The following is a 19,454-nucleotide window of genomic DNA, read 5'->3' on the forward strand; positions in this document are numbered from 1 at the left end:
AAAAAACTAAAAATAAAAACGCCAAAATCCCACCTTTCTCCCTTTACTTTGTAAAAAATTAAAAACAAAATGACACATGTGGTATCCCTGTGTTTGTAATGACCCAGAGAAGGAAGTTAGTACATTATTTAAAGGAGATGTCCCGCGCCGAAACGGGTTTTTTTTTTTTTAAACCCCCCCCCCGTTCGGCGCGAGACAACCCCGATGCAGGGGTTAAAAAAACCACCCGCACAGCGCTTACCTGAATCCCGGCGGTCCGGCGTCTTCATACTCACCTGCTGAAGATGGCCGCCGGGATCCTCTGCCTTCGTGGACCGCAGCTCTTCTGTGCGGTCCACTGCCGATTCCAGCCTCCTGATTGGCTGGAATCGGCACGTGACGGGGCGGAGCTACACGGAGCCGCTCTCTGGCACGAGCGGCTCCATAGAAGACTACAGAAGACCCGGACTGCGCAAGCGCGGCTAATTTGGCCATCGGAGGCCGAAAATTAGTCGGCACCATGGAGACGAGGACGCCAGCAACGAAGCAGGTAAGTATAAAACTTTTTATAACTTCTGTATGGCTCATAATTAATGCACAATGTACATTACAAAGTGCATTATTATGGCCATACAGAAGTGTATAGACCCACTTGCTGCCTCGGGACATCTCCTTTAACCCCTTAATAACGCGGCCCCCTTTATTTTTCTCCTTTTCGTTTTTTCCTCCCCCCTTTTAAAAAATCGTAACTCCTTTATTTATCAATCGACGTCGCTGTATGATAGCTTGTTTTTTGTAGGACTAGTTGTATTTCTCGATGGCTCTATATAATGTACCATATAATGTACTGAAAAACTTTTACAAAATCCCAAGTGGAGTAAAAGGAAAAAAAAAACCCGACATTCCGCCATCTTTCAGTGCATCTTGTTTCTACGGCACACAAGCTGCAACAAGAATGACAGGATAACTTTATTCTATGTGTCAGTCCGATTACTACGATACCAAACTTGTATAGTTTCTTTTTTGCTGTACTACTTTTATTTTTTTTCAAAGACATTTAATTTTTTTAAATTAAATTACTGTGGAAAATTAGCGAAAAAGAAAAAACGATTACAATTTGGTATTGGCATAATCGCACTGGCCTGTAGAATTATACTGCTCAGAGAATGCAGTGAAAAATAACAATAGAAAACATGCCAGAATTACAGATTTTGTTAATCTTGCCCCTAGAAAAAACGAAATAAAAAGCGATCAAAAATTTTCATGTTCCTAAAAATTAGATAAATGAAGACTGGTGTTCATCCAGCAAAAAAAAGGCCTTCTAGAGCACTGGCAGTGGGAAAAAAAAATAATACGGCTCTTGGAATGTGGCGACACAAAAGCAAACCTTTAAGAAAAAAAAATGTTTTAAATGTACAAAAATAGCAAAACATAAAAAAACTGTATAAACTTGGTATCGCCGGAATCGTGCTGACTAAGAATAATGTTATCACACTACTTATTCTGCACGCTGAACGCCGTAAAAATGAAATCCAAAAAACAAATGGCAGGATTTCTTTTTTTTCCCCCTAATCTCCCTACAAATTTTTTTACAAATGTTATGCAATACATTATATATACCCAAAATGATGCCATCAAAAAGTACAACTTGTCCCGCAAAAAACAAGCCCTCATATGGCCGAGTCAATGGAAAAATGAAAAGGTTATGGCTCTTGGAACGCAACTGCAAAATTAGTTGAAATTAAATGATTGGCCCTTTTCAAAAACCTGCCTTGGTGGGTCTGACAGGGGGGTAAGAAACCCGCCACTCAAGGGGTTAAGCTTTATTGCCAAGACCTGCCATACATTTGCTATCCTATTAAAAAATGTAATTAGTATCATTAAAAGATAGTTGGAACACAGAGTAAGTTCACTTCTAAGAAGTTTCTTTTTCATTTGTCTACTACCAGCCTACGAACAAGCACTTCTCCATAGCACTTTACAACAGCACAGTGCATAAACAGCAAATCTACACTGGCCGTTTAGTCTTTTACTAAACATATACCGTTTCTCTCTAACAGCGAGGCCTAGCACCTCTTCACATAACTTCACAAAAATACGCAGGATGAGTCTCCCACCCTTTCTTGTAACAAAGTCACTGCCGTACAAATCCAACAGATCTTTATGCACAGCTCGCACGTGTTCCAGAATGAGAGCCACAACCTTGTTCATGAGTAGAGATGAGCGAGCATACTCGGATAAATCAGTTACTCGAGCGAGCATCGCTCATCTTGAGTAACTGCATACTTGTCCGAGCATATGCTCAGTGGTGGCAGGGGGGAGCGGGGAAGAGAGTGAGAGAGATCTCTCTCCCTCCCGCTTATCCCTGTTCACGGCCGCCGCCCCCGAGCATATGCTTGGACAAGTATGCAGTTACTCGAGACGAGCGATGCTCGCTCAAGTAATTGACTTATCCGAGTATGCTCGCTCATCTCTATTAATGAGCCCTCTCAGATGGAACATAATCACACAGCTCAAAGGTAGAGAAAACCCTTTATCTACCAACCATTCTGAACTCTGTCCCACTTGTGGCTAATACTTGCCACTACAGTGGTTCCTCTGCCACAATATCTCTGTATACATAAAGGTGAAAGCCCTCACTGACTGACTGACTGGCCACTAATTCTCTAACTTCCCAGTGAAATGTAAAATTTAGCACAACACTTCTTTAAGTCACAATTCGATTACTCAGTTGTAAATGCAAAAGCAAGTGACCCCCTATGTTATGTACCTACTCTAATTCTCTAACTTCGGGTGTTGTACAAACTTGAAATTTGGCACAACCATTCTTTAGGTCCCAAATAGGAAAAGCAAAGGGATAACAACTTAATTATTCAATTCTAAGTGCAAAAGTAAGTGACCCCCTATGTAAAGTAACTAATAACACATCTGTACCACACAAATGTGAAATTTGGCATGACCATTTTTTATGTCTCAAATAGGTAGGTAAAATGTGAAGTCTTCACAACTTCAATATTCAATTCTGAGCGTGAAAAACTGTGCGAAAATCTATGATACATGAGATTAGGTTCTTTTCTCAAAAACCATAAAGACTGAGTTTCTAATGAGATTTCTGGGTGTGGAACTCATTGTCTAACCAAGTGTATTCCTGCGAATACCCCTGTTGGGGGCTATTAGCCCTCATCCCTGTTCCGGGAAAAGTAATAATTTTTTTTTTCTTACTGTTTGCACTACACCTCGCGTGATATAAATTTATATATATATATATATATATATATATTTTGTTCCCCTCTGGCTTCCTACACTCGTTCATTACAGACTATTGTGACTGAGGCCGATTGTGTAAGGCGCAATAGTTCTGTCCGAAGTGTCACAAATTTTTTCCCTCTGGTTTTGTACGCTCTTGCTTTTCAGACTATCATAAGGAGTTGACATCTAGCCACCTGTACAAGCACTTTCCCTCGTCCGTCTTGGCTGCCCCCGTACCCTGTTCGTGTTGGCAGTCCAGGATGAACGTAACATACTGAGAATCTACCTCACCTCTATGTGTGTATATACTGAGGAGAATCTACCTAATCTCTATTTGTATACACTGAAAGGCTGTAAAGTACATATGGAAGCGGCCATGGACTGCAGGGATGGAATATGCCTTTAAGGCTAAGAAGGGGCTGCAACCTCCAGTCTGGGGGTAAATTTGAATAAAAAGGGCGTTACTAGAGATGAGCGAGCACCAAAATGCTCGGGTGCTCGTTACTCGGGACGAACTTTTCGCGATGCTCGAGGGTTCGTTTCGAGTAACGAACCCCATTGAAGTCAATGGGCGACCCGAGCATTTTTGTATTTCGCCGATGCTCGCTAAGGTTTCCTTGTGTGAAAATCTGGGCAATTCAAGAAAGTGATGGGAACGACACAGCAACGGATAGGGCAGGCGAGGGGCTACATGTTGGGCTGCATCTCAAGTTCACAGGTCCCACTATTAAGCCACAATAGCGGCAAGAGTGGGGCCCCCCCCCTCCCAAAAACTTTTACTTCTGAAAAGCCCTCATTAGCATGGCATACCTTTGCTAAGCACCACACTACCTCCAACAAAGCACAATCACTGCCTGCATGACACTCCACTGCCACTTCTCCTAGGTTACATGCTGCCCAACCGCCCCCCCTCCCCCCCACAGCGCACACCAAAGTGTCCCTGCGCAGCCTTCAGCTGCCCTCATGCCACACCACCCTCATGTCTATTTAGAAGTGCGTCTGCCATGAGGAGGAACCGCAGGCACACACTGCAGAGGGTTGGCACGGCTAGGCAGCGACCCTCTTTAAAAGGGGCGGGGCGATAGTCCACAATGCTGTACAGAAGCAATGAGAAATCCAATCCTGTGCCACCTCTATCTGGAGCTGCACACGTGGGCATAGCAATGGGGAACCTATGTGCCACACACTATTCATTCTGTCAAGGTGTCTGCATGCCCCAGTCAGACAGCGTTTTTTTATAAATAGTCACAGGCAGGTACAACTCCGCAATGGGAATTCCGTGTGCACCCACAGCATGGGTGGCTCCCTGGAACCCACCGGCTGTACATAAATGTAACCCATTGCAGTGCCCTGGACAGCAGAGCTAACGTCAGATTAAATGCAGGTGGGCTTCGGCCCACACTGCATGCCCCAACCGGAGCAGGGTTTTTAATTCATATACACAGGCAGGTACAACTCCCTATTGTGAAGTCCCTGTGGACCGACAGCATGGGTCGGTGCCAGGAAGCCACCGGCGGTACATAAATATATCCCATTGCATTGCCCATCACAGCTGAGGTAATAATGTCATGTTTAATGCAGGTGGGCTTCGGCCCACACTGCATGCCCCAGTCAGACTGGGGTTCTTTAGAAGTGGACACATGTAGTTACAACTCCGTGTGGACCCACAGCATGGGTCGGTGCCAGGAAGCCACCGGCGGTACATAAATACAGTATATCCCATTGCATTGCCCATCACAGCTGAGGTAATAAATTCATGTTTAATGAAGGTGGGCTTCGGCCCACACTGCATGCCCCAGTCAGACTGGCAATATGTACCTTAACAGTAACCACGTTGGTGGTAATGTGGTGGTGACTGCGGACCTAGTAGCGCGGCTTTATTTTGTTGGTTTTCGGAATGTGGCCAGGATTAAGTGGGCCGTGGCGGGGGATGTTTTGGAGGCACTACGTGTCCTCTCCACGTGTCCGTGGTTATATGCACCTTAACAGTAACAGCGTTGGTGGGAAATGGCCTCGCCGCCATCATGTCTTTGGGAAGCCTCTGTTTCCACACCCCAGAGACATACCATTAGCAGTGGTATAGGCAGAGCCCAGAATTAGTAACATTTCAGCCGTAGCATTAGCGACAGGCCCCACTAACATATCACTAGCAGCATTATAGGGGGAGCACAGTCTTAGTTCCATTTCAGTAATAGTAGCAGCCTACACAGGCCCCAGTAATAATTCCGAAGCAGCAGTATAGTGGGGGCGCAGTCTTCGTTCCATTTCAGTAATAGTAGCAGCCTACACAGGCCCCAGGAACAATTCCGAAGCAGCAGTATAGGAGGAGCATAGTCTTAGTTCCATTTAAGTCATTGTAGCAGCCTACACAGGCCCCAGGAACAATTCCGAAGCAGCAGTATAGGAGGAGCATAGTCTTAGTTCCATTTAAGTCATTGTAGCAGCCTACACAGGCCCCAAGAACAATTCCGAAGCAGCAGTATAGGAGGAGCATAGTCTTAGTACCATTTAAGTCATTGTAGCAGCCTACACAGGCCCCAGGAACAATTCCGAAGCAGCAGTATAGGAGGAGCATAGTCTTAGTTCCATTTAAGTCATTGTAGCAGCCTACACAGGCCCCAGGAACAATTCCGAAGCAGCAGTATAGTGGGAGCGCAGTCTTAGTTCCATTTCAGTAGCTGCAGTATAGTCAAGGCCCAAGTTACATTTATGTAGCTAAAGTGTAGGCCAACCCCACACACACTTCTGTACCATGAGTGCAGGCGAAGAACATACAAATTGCTATGATTACACTGTAGGTGAGGGCCCCAAAACATTGGTGTACCAACAGTACTAATGTACCTCAGTAAAAATTGGCCATGCCCAACCAAGATGGCAGGTAAAACCCATTAATCGCTTTGGTTAATGTGGCTTAAGTGGTAACTAGGCCTGGAGGCAGCCCAGTTTAACTAAAAATTGGTTCAAGTTAAAGTTTCAACGCTTTTAAGAGCATTGAAACATATAAAAATTGTTTAGAAAAATTAGATGAGTGAGCCTTGTGGCCCTAAGAAAAATTGCCCGTTCAGCGTGATTACGTGAGGTTTCAGGAGGAGGAGCAGGAGGAGGAGGAGGAATATTAGACACAGATTGATGAAGCAGAAATGTCCCCGTTTTGGATGGTGAGAGAGAACGTAGCTTCCATCCGCGGGTGCAGCCTACGTATTGCTTACGTATCGCTGCTGTCCGCTGGTGGAGAAGAGAAGTCTGGGGAAATCCAGGCTTTGTTCATCTTGATGAGTGTTAGCCTGTCGGCACTGTCGGTTGACAGGCGGGTACGCTTATCTGTGATGATTCCCCCAGCCGCACTAAACACCCTTTCCGACAAGACGCTAGCCGCAGGACAAGCAAGCATCTCCAGGGCATACAGCGCTAGTTCAGGCCACGTGTCCAGCTTCGACACCCAGTAGTTGTAGGTGGCAGAGGCGTCACGGAGGACGGTCGTGCGATCGGCTACGTACTCCCTCACCATCCTTTTACAGTGCTCCCGCCGACTCAGCCTTGACTGGGGAGCGGTGACACAGTCTTGCTGGGGAGCCATAAAGCTGTCCAGGCCCTTAAAGACTGTTGCACTGCCTGGGCTGTACATGCTGCTCGATCTCCGCACCTCCCCTGCTACCTGGCCCTCGGAACTGCGCCTTCTGCCACTAGCGCTGTCGGATGGGAATTTTACCATCAGCTTGTCCGCCAGGGTCCTGTGGTATAGCAACACTCTCGAACCCCTTTCCTCTTCGGGAATGAGAGTGTGAAGGTTCTCCTTATAGCGTGGGTCGAGCAGTGTGTACACCCAGTAATCCGTAGTGGCCAGAATGCGTGTAACGCGAGGGTCACGAGAAAGGCATCCTAACCTGAAGTCAGCCATGTGTGCCAGGGTACCTGTACGCAACACATGGCTGTCCGCACTAGGAAGATCACTTTCAGGATCCTCCTCCTCCTCCTCCTCCTCCTCAGGCCATACACGCTGAAATGATGACAGGCAAGCAGCATGGGTACCGTCAGCAGTGGGCCAAGCTGTCTCTTCCCCCTCCTCCTCATCCTCCTCATGCTCCTCCTCCTCCTCCTGAACGCGCTGAGATATAGACAGGAGGGTGCTCTGACTATCCAGCGACATACTGTCTTCCCCCGGCTCTGTTTCCGAGCGCAAAGCGGCTGCCTTTATGGTTTGCAGGGAACTTCTCAAGATGCATAGCAGAGGAATGGTGATGCTAATGATTGCAGCATCGCCGCTCACCACCTGGGTAGACTGCTCAAAGTTTCGAAGGACCTGGCAGATGTCTGCCAACCAGGCCCACTCTTCTGAAAAGAATTGAGGAGGCTGACTCCCACTGCGCCGCCCATGTTGGAGTTGGTATTTCACTATAGCTCTACGCTGCTCATAGAGCTTAGCCAACATGTGGAGCGTAGAGTTCCACCGTGTGGGCACGTCGCACAGCAGTCGGTGCACTGGCAGATTAAACCGATGTTGCAGGGTGGCAGCGTCCGTGTGGGACTTGCGGAAATGTGCGCAGAGCCGGCGCACCTTTACGAGCAGGTCTGACAAGCGTGGGTAGCTTTTCAGAAAGCGCTGAACCACCAAATTAAAGATGTGGGCCAGGCATGGCACGTGCGTGAGGCTGCCGAGCTGCAGAGCCGCCACCAGGTTACGGCCGTTGTCACACACGACCATGCCCGGTTGGAGGCTCAGCGGCGCAAGCCAACGGTCGGTCTGCTCTGTCAGACCCTGCAGCAGTTTGTGGGCCGTGTGCCTCCTATCTCCTAAGCTGAGTAGTTTCAGCACGGCCTGCTGACACTTGCCCACCGCTGTGCTGCCACGCCGTGCGACACCGACTGCTGGCGACGTCCTGCTGCTGCTGACACATCTAGATTGCGAGACAGAGGTTGAGGAGGAGGGTGCTTTAGTGGAGGAAGCATACACCGCCGAACATACCACCACCGAGCTGGGGCCCGCAATTCTGGGGGTGGGTAGGACGTGAGCGGTCCCAGGCTCTGACTCTGTCCCAGCCTCTACTAAATTCACCCAATGTGCCGTCAGGGAGATGTAGTGGCCCTGCCCGCCTGTGCTTGTCCACGTGTCCGTAGTTAAGTGGACCTTGCCACTAACCGCATTGGTGAGGGCGCGTACAATGTTGCGGGAGACGTGGTCGTGCAGGGCTGGGACGGCACATCGGGAAAAGTAGTGGCGACTGGGAACTGAGTAGTGCGGGGCCGCCGCCGCCATCATAGCTTTGAAAGCCTCCGTTTCCACAACCCTATACGGCAGCATCTCAAGGCTGATAAATTTGGCTATGTGGACGGTTAACGATTGAGCGTGCGGGTGCGTGGCGGCGTACTTGCGCTTGCGCTCCAACACTTGCGCTAGCGACGGCTGGACTGTGCGGTGCGAGACATTGGTGGATGGGGCCGAGGACAGCGGAGGTGAGGGTGTGGGTGCAGGCCAGGAGACGGTAGTGCCTGTGTCCTGAGAGGGGGGTTGGATCTCAGTGGCAGGTTGGGGCACAGGGGGAGAGGCAGCGGTGCAAACCGGAGGCGGTGAACGGCCTTCGTCCCACCTTGTGGGGTGCTTGGCCATCATATGTCTGCGCATGCTGGTGGTGGTGAGGCTGTTGGTGGTGGCTCCCCGGCTGATCTTGGCGCGACAAAGGTTGCACACCACTGTTCGTCGGTCGTCAGGCGTCTCTGTGAAAAACTGCCAGACCTTAGAGCACCTCGGCCTCTGCAGGGTGGCATCGCGCGAGGGTGCGCTTTGGGAAACAGTTGGTGGATTATTCGGTCTGGCCCTGCCTCCACCCCTGGCCACCGCACTGCCTCTTGCAACCTGCCCTGCTGCTGTCCTTGCCTGCCCCTCTGAAGACCTGTCCTGAGTAGGCGTTGCACACCAGGTGGGGTCAGTCACCTCATCGTCCTGCTGCTCTTCCTCCGAATCCTCTGTGTGCTCCTCCCTCGGACTTACTGCCCTTACTACTACCTCACTGCAAGACAACTGTGTCTCATCGTCATCGTCCTCCTCACCCACTGAAAGGTCTTGAGACAGTTGCCGGAAGTCCCCAGCCTCATCCCCCGGACCCCGGGAACTTTCCAATGGTTGTGCATCAGTGACGATAAACTCCTCTGGTGGGAGAGGAACCACTGCTGCCCAATCTGAGCAGGGGCCCGAGAACAGTTCCTGGGAGTCTTCCCGCTCCTGAGCATGTGTCATTGTAGTGGAGTGAGGAGGCTGGGAGGAAGGAGGAGCAGCAGCCAGAGGATTCGGATTTGCAGCACTGGACGGCGCAGAACACTGGGTGGATGATAGCTTGCTCGAAGCACTTTCTGCCATCCACGACAGGACCTGCTCACACTGCTCATTTTCTAATAAAGGTCTCCCGCATGGACCCATTAATTGGGCGATGAATGTGGGGACGCCAGAAACGTGCCTCTCTCCTAATCGCGCAACAGTCGGCTGCGACACACCTGGATCAGGAGCTCGGCCTGTGCCCACACCCTCACTTGGGCCTACGCGTCCTCGGCCACGTCCACGTCCTCTAGGCCTACCCCTACCCCGCAGCATGCTGTATTACCAGAGATTTCCAAGCCAGGAAAGAAATTGGCGCAAGCCTGCAGCCAAAATAGAATTTTTTCCCTTGTTTTTCAAAGGACAAGCCACACTGCGTGTATTCAATGAATACTACTAAGTTTAGTAACTGTGTTGTGGCCCTGCAAATGTGTCAGAGAACTGCAGTGATGCAAAGTTATTCGCTACAGCGGATCAGGGATTTCCCATGCAGGAAAAAAATTGGCGCAAGCCTGCAGTAAAACGTAGCTGGCTGCATCTGATTTTTTTTAACGTTCTGCACGCAGCACACACGTACCCAGAGCCCTGAGGACTGTCAGAGGCAGGCGAAATAGAATTTTTTCCCTTGTTTTTCAAAGGACAAGAAACACTGCGTGTATTCAATGAATACTACTAAGTTTAATAACTGTGTTGTGGCCCTGCAAATGTGTCAGAGAACTGCAGTGATGCAAAGTTATTCGCTCCAGCAGATCAGGGATTTCCCATGCAGGAAAGAAATTGGCGCAAGCCTGCAGCCAAAATAGAATTTTTTCCCTTGTTTTTCAAAGGACAAGCCACACTGCGTGTATTCAATGAATACTACTAAGTTTAATAACTGTGTTGTGGCCCTGCAAATGTGTCACAGAACTGCAGTGATGCAAAGTTATTCGCTACAGCAGATCAGGGATTTCCCATGCAGGAAAAAAATTGGCGCAAGCCTGCAGTAAAACGTAGCTGGCTGCGTCTGATTTTTTTTTAACGTTCTGCACGCAGCACACACGTACCCAGAGCCCTGAGGACTGTCAGAGGCAGGCGAAATAGAATTTTTTCCCTTGTTTTTCAAAGGAAAAGCCACACTGCGTCTATTCAATGAATAATGTATGTCTTCTAGCCCTGCCTACACAATTCTATCCCTGTAGTATTAATGACGGGTGCAATGGTCTGCACAGCCGGTTTTGAGAAAAAAAAAAAAAAATGCAACACTGCTAACAGCAGCCTGGACAGTACTGCACACGGATAGATGTGGCCCTAGAAAGGACCGTTGGGGTTCTTGAAGCCTACACTCACTGCTAACACTCTCCCTGCCTAACCACCACTTCTGTCCCTATTGCAGGGCGCAATGCTCTGCAGATCCAATTTTGAAAAAAAAATAAAAATACAGTGCTAACACAGTACTGCACACTATTAGATGTGGCCCTGAGAAGGACCGTTGGGGTTCTTGAAGCCTACACTAACTCCTAACGCTCTCCCTACAGCAGCTCCAGCACGATACCACTGTCCCTCAGCTAGCTCACAAGGCATCTGAGGCGAGCCGCGGGAGGGGCCGACTTTTATACTCGGGTGACATCTGATCGCCCCAGCCACTCACAGCAGGGGGGTGGTATAGGGCTTGAACGTCACAGGGGAAAGTTGTAATGCCTTCCCTGTCTTTCAATTGGCCAGAAAAGCGCGCTAACGTCTCAGAGAGGAAACTGAAAGTAACCGGAACACCGCGTGGTACTCGTTACGAGTAACGAGCATCCCGAACACCCTAATATTCGCACGAATATCAAGCTCGGACGAGTACGTTCGCTCATCTCTAGGCGTTACCCTTAAGAGTAAAAAGTGGGGAGAGTGGGAGGGGTGGCACATTCTGCAGAGGCACATTGGTCCATGCCGTCTGAGGAGAATCTAACACTACTGCTGACTACACCCAGTTATATGCCTCTTTCTGTGACATCACAGCAACATTCCTCCAGAACGCCACCGACTGTCTGTCCGCTGTCTCTAACACTATGCCCTCTCTCTACCTAAAACTGAACCTCTCAAAAACTGTCCTTCTCCTGTTTCCACCCTCTGCTAACCAACCTCATCTTGACATCTCCATCTCAGTGTGTGGCACCATAACTCCCAGCATGCCTGCTGCCTTGGGGTTATATTGGATTCCAATCTCTCCTTTACCCCCTATATCCAATCTTTGGCCCCAATATGTCAGCTGTACCTCAAGAACATGGCAAGAATCCGCCTTTTTCTCACTGTGGACATGCTAAAAACGCTCACTGTTGCCCTCCTGCATTCTCGGCTCGATTACTGCAACTTGCTGCTGATCGGCCTCCCCCGAGCCAGACTCTCCAATCCATCCTAAATGCTGCAGTCAGGCTCATCTTCCAGTTCAGCCACTACTTGGGCGGCACTGCCCTGTGCCACTCACTGCCCTGGCTACCCGTTAAATACAGAATTCAATTTAAACCCACGACTCTCATCCACAAAGCTCTCCAAGGCATCGCACCGCCATACATTGCCTCCCTCATCTCAATTCACTACCCAGCCCGCGCCTTCTGCTTTGCTAACAAAATCAGGCTAAGTGCCCCGTTAATTCAAACTTCTCATTCCCGCCTGTGAGACTTCTCCAGAGCAGCACCAGTCCTCTGGAATACGCTACCCCAAACTATCTGAGCAATCATTGCCACACAAAACTTCAGGCGTGCTCTAAAAATGCACACCTTCAGGGGGGCATGCCGTATACCCTAAACCAAACCCCTCTGTACTCTGCCTGATAACATGCTCCCTGTCCTACCGACTACAATCCCTGCTAGCCGTAATCAAAGGCCCCCTGCAGTCATACCGATTCAGCCATCACACGGCGTAAGTCTGACCATTGTTCATGTGTATAGCATCCCTCGATGTCAACCTCACCATACCGGGCACATCTCCAGCCCCTTTACCTTCTGTTTCACCCCATTATCTGTAGTATGTAAGCTCGTTGGAGCAGGACCCGCACCCCTACTGTCTCCATCAATTGTTTACTTCATGTAACCATGGTTTTGTTTTTATTCCCCCTGTCTTGTAAGCGCTGCAGAATATGTTGGCGCTATATAAATGAAGTTTATTGTTATTATTACTCCATGTGTATACATATTTAATTCCTCGGTTTCTCTGAAGTAACTATGACTTCATAAAATTGTCCATGCGAACAACGGGTAAAACACCAGTACCAAATTAACTCAGGTGAAGTCGGGTATATCAGCTCATACAAGTCTCGCAATAAACAGAAAAAGAAAACCTGTCAGAATGGTGGCTTTATTTATTTTTTTTGCTCCCAATTAAATTAATAATGGAATGTTAACATATACTGTACATAATCCAAAACAGGGCATGTAGAAACTGCAACTTGTCCTGCAAAAAAAACAACCCTCCTCCCATAGTACTGTAAAAAAAAAGTTATTAGTTCGAAGTGCTAAGATGAAAAATCAAGTGGGTGGTTTTTAAAAGGTTTTTGAAATAAGAGAGTCAATGAAAGTATTTCATGATAACCCTTGCTAAAACTCCATTACGTTTTCTTCTTTCAGATGGTGGACGATGGGATTGTATCACACGTTGAAAATGACGGCAATTCTATGAATTTATACTGGGAGTCTGTGAGTATTTGACATTTGCCTCTCCTCTGCCTTTTTTTTCACGAACATGGATGTCACTGAATGGCATATGTAACCCTCATCTCATTTGTACAGCTACCATATAACGCTAAGAAATGCTTCACCATGACCTTCACCCAGGAAAACCGGGTTATGGAGTATCGGCCTGGCCGCGCTACCGTATCGCAATATTATACAACAGGTAATGTCTCTAACTTTATATAGATGTGAAAAATTAAAATCTCTCTATTAGGTTACAATATTGGTTACAATCTCTCTATTAGGCTGCAATATTGTCAGCAGCTTACTTAGGAACTGGTTTATTTATCAGAATCTCCGATCTTCCATATTTAGCAGTATAGTTGTAGCAAACGTTAAATGGCTGTGAGAACTTATTGCAACAAGTTATCTTATCTTAAGACACTGGAAAGTCATTGCTGTCTTCATACAACACAACCCATAATAAAGCTATTGAAAAGGCAAATAAACATTGGTGCAGAAAGCTATCTTAATGCATTGAAACAGGTTGCAGGTGCGCATTATGACGCTGGTTATGGAGAGGCTTGACACTAGTTCAGCTGAACAAACAATGCTTTACTGAATGTTACATAAAGAATAATAAGGCAATAACATCCGACACGATTATATGGATACAATTAGAGATGAGCGAGCATACTCGCTAAGGGCAATTACTCGAGCGAGCATTGTCCTTAGCGAGTACCTACCCGCTCGGAAAAAAAGATTCGGGTGTCAGCGGGGAGCGGTGGGGGAGAGCAGGGGGAACGGAGGGGAGATCTCTCTCTCCCTCTCTTTCCCCCGCTCACTCCCGCAACTCACCGCTCACCCACTCCGGCACCCGAATCTTTTCTTCCGAGTGGGCAGGTACTCACTAAGGACAATGCTCGCTCAAGTAATTGCTCTTAGCGAGTATGCTCGCTCATCTCTAGATACAATACAAACAATGCTAACGCTCGAGCACTATTTTTCAGTTCGTACCCTATGCATAGGATTTTCTTAATATCGTGCGGGATGTGTAGAATTGACATAGTGAATAAATGGTTTACCAAATACCTCCAAATATGCCATTTGAAAATAGGAGTCTCTTCTGAAGTAACTTGGCGTTTCAGGAACTTCGATTAATTAAATAACTGAAATATGTAGTCACTGTCCCTTGAACAGATTACTGGCATAGTATCTGTGGGAAGGCAGTAAAATGATGAAGTCAAAATACTCCATTTTACTGGTGAAGAGCCTGGGTGATGGTTCTCACGATTATGCACCACCGAAATTTGAGTATCTGGAGAATGGCTGTTGGTCTCTTTGCTGCCGCTGGTGATCTCTTTCCTGGTGACAGCTCAGCACTTGCGTTCGGTAATTGCAGATAACATTTCCTCGGACGATCAGCAGACCTGCCTTTAACACACCTGTTGCAACTGCTGGGTAGAACCAGTCCAGGAATCTGATTTTCCCTGCCTCTCTCCCGTACAGGAAAACCCAGCTCTCCAGTTGCACTGGGGCAGCTCATCCCTCACAAGGCTCTCTGCTTTCTGCAAAAGTTGCTGAGCAACAACCTGACTCGGCAACAGCACCTGCCGTTTATACACAGCCCATCAATCAATCAACAGGCAACTCAAGTCCTGTTAATCCAAAACAACAAAGTTAGAGTGGAAAAACAGTGAGATGACCTCTCTGAAGGTTCTAGCAGGAACATATATAAAATCAAGCAATAATGCGCATAGATATATATGCAAGGTTATTTAACCCCTTACAAAGTCCATTTAAACTTTAGTACATCTGTAAATCTACCTGGATTGAGCAGTGGCAGTCAGGGTGATAAAGGACCACCAGAATAATAGAGAATCCTCCAGTGGCCTCAGGCTCTGACACAATAGCCATCCCCCTACAGTCAGACCCCAAAGGTCCAGCAGAACACAACCCCTTTTGTAGGTGACTTTGGAAACAGCTAGTGTCTATGATTTACAAATAACCTACTAGATTTGATTGATGGGATTAATGTCATGTATGTACAATAAATTACAACAAAGATTAAAACTTAAACCTTTAACCCATTCCTAGCATCTGCTTTACATGTACAGTGGGTTCCAGAAGATGCTTCTCTCAACCCACTGTACATGCACAATGCGGTAATTATACACTTGTTCTACCAGCATAAGGTGTCAACTGTATCACACAGTTATGTTGTAATGTTACAATGGCCAGGATCAGAGAACACCAATCCCCGTCATTGCATCTAAGCGGTTGGAGAGAGAAGGCTATCTCTGCCCCCTGTGATGGGATCTTTGGGTTCCAATAAGTTGACATTGTAACTAAAGGCCTAGTAATGGCCCTCAAATCTGCCATCTTAGTACACTTAGTAAGCCCTTCCAGAGGAAGGGCCTAATACGAGGGCTGTCAGCTTTATGCTTTATAATACACTGCAGTTTAGAAGTATTGCAATGTATTATAGCAACAATTAGGGGATTACTAAAAAAAAAAGTTTAAAAATGTTAATATAAAAACGAAAAAAATCCTTTTCAATTAAAAATGCTTTATGTCAGAAATCCAGCGGAAATAAAAGTACACATAATTGGCATTACTTCAGCCATAGCAGCACATACTATATAATTATTAGATTTTTTTTACCTCTATGGTGAAAAAAATTATTCTAGAATTGCTGTTTTCGTTAATCTCTCTTTGCTAAAAATTAGAATACAGAATGATGAAATAGTTGCATGTACCCCAAATTGGGACCAATGAAACCATCAAGCCATCTCCCCAAAAAAAGCTCTCACACAGCAACATACAGTTATGACTTTCAGAATCTGGTGACACAATAACCATATTTTTTCAACTGCTTTCATTGAGCAAAAGCAGTAAAACGTATTAACTATAACAAAACCATATCTATATACATTTGGTGTCACCGTCATAGTACTGAACCAAAGTAGAACGTTAACATGACTTTTATACCGCATATAAGGTCAAAACTAAACAAAAAATTTAGGGAAATTGCAATTTTCTTTCATCTCTCCAAATAAAAATTAAAAAGTTTATCAATACATCATATTTACTCCAAAGTTATTGCTTTAATAACCCAACTGGTCGCGCAATGAAAGAAAGCTCTCATACGGCTACGTTGGGAAGGTGGGAGTAAAAAGGCAGAAAAAAATTGCTGCATAATGAGGGTGAAAATTAGCTGCTGTATTAAGAAGTGGATGTGGACATGTTCTGTGCAGATGAAGGGTGGGTTTCAGATACATTTTATCTCATGGGTCCAGTAATCACATGTTTTTAAGAACATTTTTATGTTTTTTCTTTACAGGTGGAGAGGCTTCTGCAATATTCTATCACCCCTGCTCACCTAAAGATGTGGTAAGAAAATAAAGAATGTCTTTAGAAGCCCTTTCCTTCCTTTAGACATGCCCAAGTCATGTAAATGCCATCTAACTATAGGAATGTTGGAAAACGTCTGGTGGTGTCAATATCAGTAGGTTGCCTCCATAAGTCTTGTTATTTTGGTAATCTGATTGATCCTTAGAGTCACAAATAAATCCTTACTTGCGATTTTTGCAGCAGTCAGTTCACTTGAGGTTTACAGGTGGCAACATTAAGGTGGTGCCTGCTACATTCAGAAGGAACCAATTTTCTAAGATCTATTCTCAAACACATGTGACTTATGGCATTAGTGTGAAATTGTAACAGAACCACGAGGTCCACGCGGCCTGGGTGGGTTATAAACCAGAATTTCTCACATTGATGATACAAGAGTAGATAGACAGAGGCAGAAAGTTCAGTTAGCTCATTTCTTTACTTGGTGGGTACAGTCTTGTACAGACTCCTAGTGGTTACGTCACTGCATTCATAGGACATTTCAACATGGCAGTTATGTTCTCACTAGATACTAGAAATGGTTAAGAGTCCATTCATTCACTCGATATTGAATACACTAGACAGCTGTATGCTACTTCATCACGTTACCCATCCCCTGATTACTTATGTAGAGATACTCAGACTGCCACTTTCTCTGCTCCACTATCATACTTGCCCTTCTCGCACCAGGCTTTTGCTCCTAGACAGTCCACTGGCAGCAAACCGACAAAATGGGGGAAATCACACCAGCCTACTGTAAAACTTAGACTGGGAGACAGCTCACCACACTTGCACTGTCAACCTCTGCACTTGACTGGCAGGATCTCCACTTTATATCTGGGCTTATGCTCCACCTACTCCTCTATTCCTCTCTCTACAGTTTCAAGGACCTTTTCTGCATGGTCATGTGACTTAAAGGGGTTGTAGCACAATTGCAAGTTATCCCCTAATCACCGAGTAGGGAATTTCTTGCTGATGGGTGGGAGTGAAACTGCTGAGACCCCCGCCAATTTTGAGAATGGGACTCCTGTGTCCAGCTTGGGCTGTCACCATGGATGTTGCTTCTTCCCATGCAGTGAAGTCACTAGGAATGGAGCGCTGGCAGAACTTTTGTGGTCAGGGCTCCATTCATTTCAATGGGGCTGAGGGAAACACCCGAGCGGGTTGCACTTGGGTTTCTCCGCAGTTCCATTGGAAGTGAATGGTGTGTTAGTGTTCTTGAGCGACCAACATGCCATTCATTTTCCTTCTCACAGCAAGGGGTGCAGAAACCCTGCAGTGAGGAGGATGGGAGACACAGGACCCCCTTTGGGATCGGCGAGGGTTTCAGCAATGAGACAACTGCCGATCAGCAAGTTATCACCTATGCTGTGGATAGGAGATAACCTGCAATTGTGGTACAAGCCCTTTAAGATCCTGAATATGTTGCTGCATCTTCTTATCATTAAACATGACAGTCCCCACTTTAATCAATTTAATGTCAAATTAACTGAAAAGGGCTGCTCTGCTCCTCACAAACTGATCTTTAATGGTCCAATTTGCAAGGAAAGTAACAAATGGGGTGTATTACGTAGAGCATCCACCCTTTCCCATGACTTTGGTTAGAATTAAGGCACTCAAATGGCATAAAGATTACAGTACTCAAGACATACCGAGAAGAATATAATGGAGAGATGGGTGTTCAGGCAATTTGGGGTTGGACAGATAGAGGTTTGAGGCATCAGGACTAGAACGTGAGCAAAGTTGGTCAAGCCACAGATCTGGTAGCACAAGCAAAGACGATGCAGCACTGTAGGGAGAAGTGCAGTAGAGTTGTCAGTTAAGCCAAGGTTTCGCTAATAGGAATGTAGAAGAGCTAGGTATGTGATACTAGTAAGAGTAGTGCAGTAGAGTAGACCATTGAGCCAACACATTACAGTACTGGCTTGCAAGGCGATGAGGCGTACCTGGAACGAGGCAGGTTGAGGGTATAAGATGATCACAAATTAATTGATATGCAATTTGTTACCAGTTTTGTTCTTTCGTATGCTAGTAGATATATGTGGACCATACAGAATAAGATACCACTAAACCGCTTGACAATAACTGCTTGTATTTCCTTCTCCAGAAGGAGTAATGGGGACTACCGTGCAGGATCACATAAATGGATGGATATTAGGTGTCCATTATAACATATAGAGTTATCGTAGATTTTAGATTGCATACCGCAAGACTGAAAGATCATCTACAAGCACCGAACAGATGGAATGAACCCGAGAACATCAATGCAACCACTATCAGAAGACTCACGGCATTTATCGTCGGGTTGTTTCTATGCATTTCGTGCTTCAAGGAAATCAGTTTGATTCTTTTATGAAAATTTGATTCTTCTCAATCTCTTTAGTGATAATCATTCTTCACGAAATAAATTTAAATCCTTTCAGTCTTCACAATTGTGTCCATCTTATGTTTGCGTCAATCAGCCATAAGAAAACTCTCTAGAAACATATGACAATGTCTATGGCTGCCTGTCCACGGGCGATTGTTCATTGCATTACCCGCGGCGATAATCCGGCCGAGGGTAACGCAGTGAGCGCTTTCCATAGCGTTGCTATGGAAAGCGCAGCCTCGACGTCCACGAGCGGAGAATTATAGCGATTCTCCGCTCGTGGAATTCAAATCTCAGCATGCCACAATTTGCCGCGATTCTCCACAGCGAGCCTATCTGTCACCACCGCCCCCCCCCCCCCTCAACTGCGTCCCCACAGTGGAATATCGCTAGCGATATTCCGTCACGGCCGTGGACAGGGGACCTATTAGTTGCACATCTGGACTGAACTTACTGGAAAATATTGAGTTAGCTCAAGGTAAGGGCTCCTACCCACTTGCGTTTTTTAACACTGCAATATCGTAACGTT

At 46.4% G+C, this 19,454-nt stretch overlaps 1 protein-coding gene across 1 annotated transcript in view; it reads left to right on the forward strand.

Moving 5' to 3' along the window:
• LOC136626336 (ovostatin-like) overlaps positions 1–18,989 on the forward strand; it is a 117,714-nt gene extending 98,725 nt beyond the window's left edge. Inside the window, exons 36-39 of the mRNA XM_066601310.1 lie at positions 13,123–13,191; positions 13,285–13,390; positions 16,511–16,560; positions 18,665–18,989. Of these exons, the coding sequence (XP_066457407.1) occupies positions 13,123–13,191; positions 13,285–13,390; positions 16,511–16,560; positions 18,665–18,673 (234 nt within the window). The 3' untranslated portion in view covers positions 18,674–18,989. The remainder of the gene's footprint in view (positions 1–13,122; positions 13,192–13,284; positions 13,391–16,510; positions 16,561–18,664) is intronic.
• Positions 18,990–19,454: the final 465 nt, after the last annotated feature.

Source organism: Eleutherodactylus coqui, chromosome 4 (genome assembly GCF_035609145.1).
Source record: "Eleutherodactylus coqui strain aEleCoq1 chromosome 4, aEleCoq1.hap1, whole genome shotgun sequence".
Taxonomy (NCBI): domain Eukaryota; kingdom Metazoa; phylum Chordata; class Amphibia; order Anura; family Eleutherodactylidae; genus Eleutherodactylus; species Eleutherodactylus coqui.